The sequence below is a fragment of the Haliotis rufescens genome, unplaced genomic scaffold, assembly GCF_023055435.1.
Source record: "Haliotis rufescens isolate VD_foot unplaced genomic scaffold, xgHalRufe1.0.p SCAF_2, whole genome shotgun sequence".
Lineage (NCBI taxonomy): Eukaryota > Metazoa > Mollusca > Gastropoda > Lepetellida > Haliotidae > Haliotis > Haliotis rufescens.
In genome coordinates this window covers 12024841-12030820 of record NW_025963890.1, presented here as the reverse complement: position 1 = coordinate 12030820, position 5980 = coordinate 12024841, and the positions used below count along the sequence as shown (strand labels likewise).

Here is a 5980-nt window from a genome sequence, read left to right as displayed (position 1 = left end):
ATTTCAAACACTACTTTAATTCAATAAATCATATTCTCTTTCCCCCACATATTTCAGTTGAATATTTCCGTCCTTAAATCCGACAAATGTATTGTCATGGCGATCTATAACATGAGGACAAGAGACCTATATTTTCAATCAATTATTTAGTCGTTTAAATATTAAAAATCGGCATGACTTAAATACAATCGTCTAGAATTACAGTTAACTGCAAATCAATGTGGACGTCTCTTGTTCTCATAGGAAACTAATTCAGTTGTAAATCAGAAACAAAGTCAGATATATAATAAATAACATCATTTATTTCGTGTGTTTGTGTAATATCTTTGACAGACATGTGCACATGGATGGCACATCCCAATATACAATATGGCACGAACGTTCTGACATGACTAGTGTTAAACGCTGTTTTTTACAAAAATACAAACTTTATATATATCATATATATCTGAAACAATTTCAACCACCGATAACAAGGGTCTATGCATAAACCATTGGTGGTTATATACATTTTGTTCATTGTATAATTGGAGAATTTTCGTCAGGGCAATTGGAATTTGTATTCGAACAAGATAGCACTTTTTGCAAAAGAAAAATCTAGAGCACCAAATTCAGCTTGAGCCTTCTACTTCTGGTCGTCATCAAACTAGAGGAAATTAATTAGAAAATCTTGCATATATAATATATCTAGTTATCAAAGCTGCTAATATCTTGTGGAATAGCGAGAACTAAATACGAGGTCGGGGTCTGAACAAACTATTCACTTTGTGAATTTAGTCAAAGCTTGTATTTAAATTGCACTTATCCTGATATGATTGTAGATGAACGTTTTGATGGACGCTATAATAGCACTAGGCACTATATAAGGGTCATAAGGATGAGCTAACGAGTGTATAATCTATATGAACTAGAACCATACTTCGGTACCCAGCGCCAGGCCAGATACCTCGTTTCTGTAACAATTCTGCTACCAGGCAGTACCAAAAGGGTTTTTGGCCGAAATGAAAATTCAAACGTAGTTTGAGACAAAATTTGATAACTGGCCAAAACGAGTTTTACGTATACATATATATATAAATGCATATAACAACACATACAATGGAAGATTCGAGTAAGGGAGCATTCCTTTTTCTCACCCCTCAACGTGCCCCTCAATGAACTGGGCCAGCCCAATCATTGCGGGGTCCGGGGAGGAGAATTTCCAACATGCAAATTTGGCACCAGACTGACACGGACCTGCCGTACACAGTCGGACACCAGCCGAAACAAAATATTGCATAAATGACAGAAAATCCTGTCACAGATACATCCTAACAAGATGTACAAGTACACCCTAACAATAGCTGATCAAATCTGCCTGAACGGCTGCACAGAGTACATGCAAAGCGTCCCATGTGACCGACAGTGAATTTCCCCAGTGGGAATGGTCACCTTAAGTTCAAAATATCGAGTAGCAGTGTCCCAATAAATGTCACTTTTCGGGCGATTCCGGCACACGGTGCTCGACGCTGCATAGAAAACCAACCGGACCCCGAGAGCTGCTGTGAGCTCTCGCCGTTGCAACCTTGCGTTGTTCAGACTGTTGCGAATCTGAATCCAACACTGCATATCAGACTGTTCATATGTGGCGCTTCATGTGGAGAGAGAGATGGTCACTTCTTGAGAAGGCACGTTCACAGAGATGGCACTGGAATGGGCGATCACCGGTATGTTTACGGTAATGACGGGTCAGCTCGTCCGAACGGGCGAATTTCCACCCACATCCTTTCCACGTACAGTGATAAGGCTTCTCGCCTGTGTGGGTTCGGAGATGAGCCTTCAGGTGAGAGCTCTTGGTGTAGGTCTTCATGCACCCAGGGTGGGTACACGTGTGACTTGTCTGTCGCTTTCTTCCCCATGTCCGTCGGCCTCGTTTCTTGGGTTGAGCTGAAGAATCTACTGGCTGCTGAGGGAGAAGGAGATCAACCAGCTGGGGAGATGATGGCGGGGTGATCATCTGATGAACCTGAGACATGTGCCCTTGTAGCTTGGGCATGATGTGCTGTGGATGGAGCATCAGGGCGTGGGGGTGAGCCATGTTATGGTAGAGATTCATGGGGTAGCTCTTCATGTGATGGTCCTCACGGTGTTCTGGGGAGGCTGGGGGAGATATCTGCCCAGGGAAGGCCATCTGGTGTTGTGGGGCGGAAATAACAGTCATGCTGGCGGTGTATGTAGCACAGGAGTTGGGCACGAGAGGGAACTCCTGTTTGGGAATAACAGGCTTGAATTCTTGACGTTTGTTAACCTCAACGCTGACTTGATGAGCAATAGGCTCAGATTGGTTGGTCTGAATAACGTGTACGTTGGCATCAAACTTGATATCTGGGATATCAAGGAAAGCGGAATGAAAGTCTGGCAAAGGCTCACAGGTCGAACCTGGTTCCTGCTTAATCTTCATCCCTGCATCTTCAGGGTAGAGATTGTTTTCTGCGGCAGTGTTATTCAGGATGAAATCCAGATCAAGCAACTCATCATACTGAGTATCTTGGGACTGAGGGGAAAGCTGGCTGACCGGGCTGGCTGCAGACTTGATACTTCCGTACCCCGGGCTCCCTGGAGAGGAGACGGAGGTGATGGCACTCATCCCCGGGGACGGGAGGTTGGTGTTCAGGGAGGCTGGCTTCATCGCTTCAGTCATCATCTGCACCATGCTACTCTCGTATGGCGTGTTGTCTTGGTACAGCAGAGACTCAACATCTTGCCAAGTCTGAAAAAAACAAAGACAAACATAAGACATATGACACACGTATACCATAAAAACAGTCAACACCATATACGATACCACATGTCTAGAGTACACGGCACTTGTCCCATGATAATGTCACTTACCAATTGATCAATATCACACTGAAGGTAGTTCATAGCGTAAGGTTGTTCAACAGTATGTCCGGCTGTCGAGCTTGTCTGCATGTTGTGTGGTGTATCTATGTACATGTGGACTTATATACATACAGTACGTTGCATGCAGAAGAGATGCGATCCGATTATTAGAGATTGGGTACTGACCTAAGCATACGCTCGTGCAAAGATCTATCATTCGAGGTCAAGGAAACACAATTAGCTCGTGTGAGACAGTAGTCACGAGACTTGACTGCGATGGAAACCCGCCAAACATCCCTTGCTAATTTCCTTCCAGACGCAAGTAATTATCTGATCGTTTTAATTTCATAACCAAGGACATTCGATTGCTATTAAGTGCTGATATTGTACATAATCGCCTCATACATACATATATTACGTGATATTTATTTCTCGATAGCAACTATGCCTGCGGGATAATTTGTTTTAGCTTAACGTCATATTTCAAGAACGTTTTCCGTGATGAAAGTATTTATAAGAAATATTTACATTCGCCCTGCGTGTGTGAAATGTATTTCCTTAAATATCTGTACACAATACATCCGCTAACCAATGGTTTATATCACACAAGATACACCGTAAAGGTTCATGATAAGATTAAATTCAGTTATGCGACATAGGAAATGTCTGTGAAATTGACATTTGTTGATTTCATCAGCTGTGCAAGTCTCGGTCCGCTGGACACAGGTGATAAGCCCACTGGTCTCGTTATCACGTGTGTTGTCAGTTTAGCTTGCAGCGTACTATGAAACATGCTACAGAATTCAAAGATCCTAGTCCCATATCACTATCCCAATCCATCAAATAGTTTCACACAAATATACATTGCTTCATCCATGGATTTGATGATACAGAAGCAGGACGTTCCATCACTTAAAATTTACATCAGCGTTGTGAAATGTATCACATGTCAATTCATTATAATACAAAACACTGTTACTAAACACAACACACGTGTGCTTTTTTCCATTTAACTAAAGCTGTCATAAATACATGATAAAGGTGCAATAAAATACATACGTTTTGTAAGTCCATATTATCCTCGTATTTGATAAGTGAGTTTCCTCCGAATCGAGATTGTGTATCCAGCATTGGATCCAAAACTTGGGTCATTGTTTTCAATCAAACTCCTTTAAAGTTTCTCAGAGAACAAGCAACTTGCTTCGGCTAGATCAAAATTGAACTGAATGTATTTTCTGCAAGTCAGAAAATCTTATAGCTTCTAATTTCGTACGGCGAATTCTACACGATCGCTGTGATTGGCTGCTATTAATAGTAGTAGTATAAAACTACACTGCTAAAGCCTCGCTGAGCAGAAGTCGCTCGGGCGATATGGCGAGCGGGTCGTGACGAGATCCTGTGCTGGAAACAATACACACAAACACACTCTGCTGTTGGGAGACGATTAGTCATAGAGTTTAGTGTGACGTATGTAACACACAGTCGCTATTCTTACTTCATTGGAAACTCATAACCACACAATCCATTCGTAGTATACATATGGTATTCAGTGACCTCTCACCCCGTGGGACGAGGAAGCGATCGCTACCGGGGCTATCCCACACATATCGGAGATTGTAGGTTTGTGGTCCACTGTCGTACGATACTTTCTATTAGTCGCTATTAATAGATGAATATATAACTATACACAACATATCTCAGAGTTGTTCATTTTGGACACTCGTTCATATGTGTTCACACATATATTCCCTGCTGGAAGTATTATCGTGAGGTAGTGACGGTGTTGAATGTCCGTTTATGCAGCGGCCAAGATTGAATGTGTACACGTATATCATGAATTAATACTGATAAGGGTATTATGTTATGTATAAAATATAAATAAGGACTTTTCACATACAGAAAACATGCTTTTATTCATCGAAACAGGATTATTTTCATTTGATAACAATTTGAGAACAAGATACTTTTATCAGCGCTTATAAAGTTCTAACAGCATAGGAATATTTATATCAGTTTAGGAGACTTCATACGTTGGAATAAATAAATATTTCTCTCTATATTTAAACCGGTTGCAACATCATTTTATGAACAAAATTGGACTTATACTGTTACCTGTGTAAATAGACTAAACCCAGCATCTTATACACGTGCAGTGTGGGGACTTAAATTAAATTTGTATCTGAAGATATAGTTTACACGAGAAAGGTTTTATAAAATGTAAATAGATAACTTATGAATTAAAATTATCGCTAGATTATATTTAATCTGAAATATATGGGTTTTTTTCTTTTAAGCTACATTCATTAATCAAGATACGTGAATCATAGTTTTACGATTAAGGCAAATTGTTTAAACTGTTCAAATTATTGACGTTTACATATCACAAATAGGTTTCATATTCAATAACACCTTTTATCCTATTGTTTTGTCGATATCCACAAGTTGTTATAGGAATTTTGACTGTCTACTATAATATTCAATACGTATTCCTCAAAACCTTAAAATGATATTTATTATCTTATATAAAAGAAATAAAGATGTTATTTATTTATTTAAGTGTTATCCTGTTTTTCACTTTTTCTCACGGGACATATCTGCACTCTAAGGCATCTTGTTTACTTCGTGTTTACCTTGCATGGTAACCTGCTGCGCAGGCTAGGAGAAGGGAGGTAACTCTGAAGCTCGCGGTCGCAATTTTGTTTCACTGAAAGATCACATGTTTCGCCAATGTTGCCTTTATCCATTGCCATGCCAACTGGCATCGTTGCAAATACCATGACACGTCATTTCTAAGCTTTCACGAAATTCCTTATCAAATAAGATATAAGTTAATAAAATTAAAATGCAAGATAAAATAAATCTATTACATAATATAGATAGAACGGTTGTCAAATACAAAAGGATCCGATTGTAACTCGACAATTTTATAACGGCAGGAACAATTTAAAAGATTAATTACCAACTTGCAATTTTACCCTCTGTCCCAAAACAAGAAATTTCACTTCAGCCGCCACGAATTGTTGCCAGCAAGCGAGACATGGTTTGTTTACCCGCGGGTACTGTCGGGTCTCTTCGTGCCACCGGGTTCCATGTCTGGTGTCAATTAACGCAGGTATTT

General features: G+C 40.0%; 1 protein-coding gene across 2 annotated transcripts; it reads right to left on the bottom strand.

Annotated features, from left to right (window-relative positions):
* Positions 1–282: 282 nt before the first annotated feature.
* On the bottom strand, positions 283–4102 carry LOC124111596 (Krueppel-like factor 5). 2 transcript variants are annotated; one of them, XM_046471349.2, is made up of 2 exons: positions 3922–4102; positions 283–2749 (listed from the first exon to the last, which is right to left on the bottom strand). In XM_046471349.2, the coding sequence occupies exons 1-2, from the start codon at positions 4012–4014 to the stop codon at positions 1619–1621; spliced, it is 1224 nt and encodes a 407-aa protein (XP_046327305.1). In that variant the 5' UTR covers positions 4015–4102; the 3' UTR covers positions 283–1618. The 2 variants fall into 2 exon arrangements, with proteins under 2 accessions (XP_046327305.1, XP_046327304.2); XM_046471348.2 differs by lacking the exon at positions 3922–4102 and adding an exon at positions 2872–3729.
* Between the last annotated feature and the right edge of the window lie 1878 nt (positions 4103–5980).

What these genes read in the sequence shown, in the direction of transcription:
- LOC124111596 (XM_046471348.2), bottom strand. Translation starts at nt 2,976, where the DNA reads ATGTACATAGATACACCACACAACATGCAGACAAGCTCGACAGCCGGA. An exon ending in AGTGTGATATTGATCAATTG is followed by an intron (nt 2,750 to 2,871) that starts GTAAGTGACATT and finishes TGTTTTTTTCAG; the next exon opens with ACTTGGCAAGATGTTGAGTC.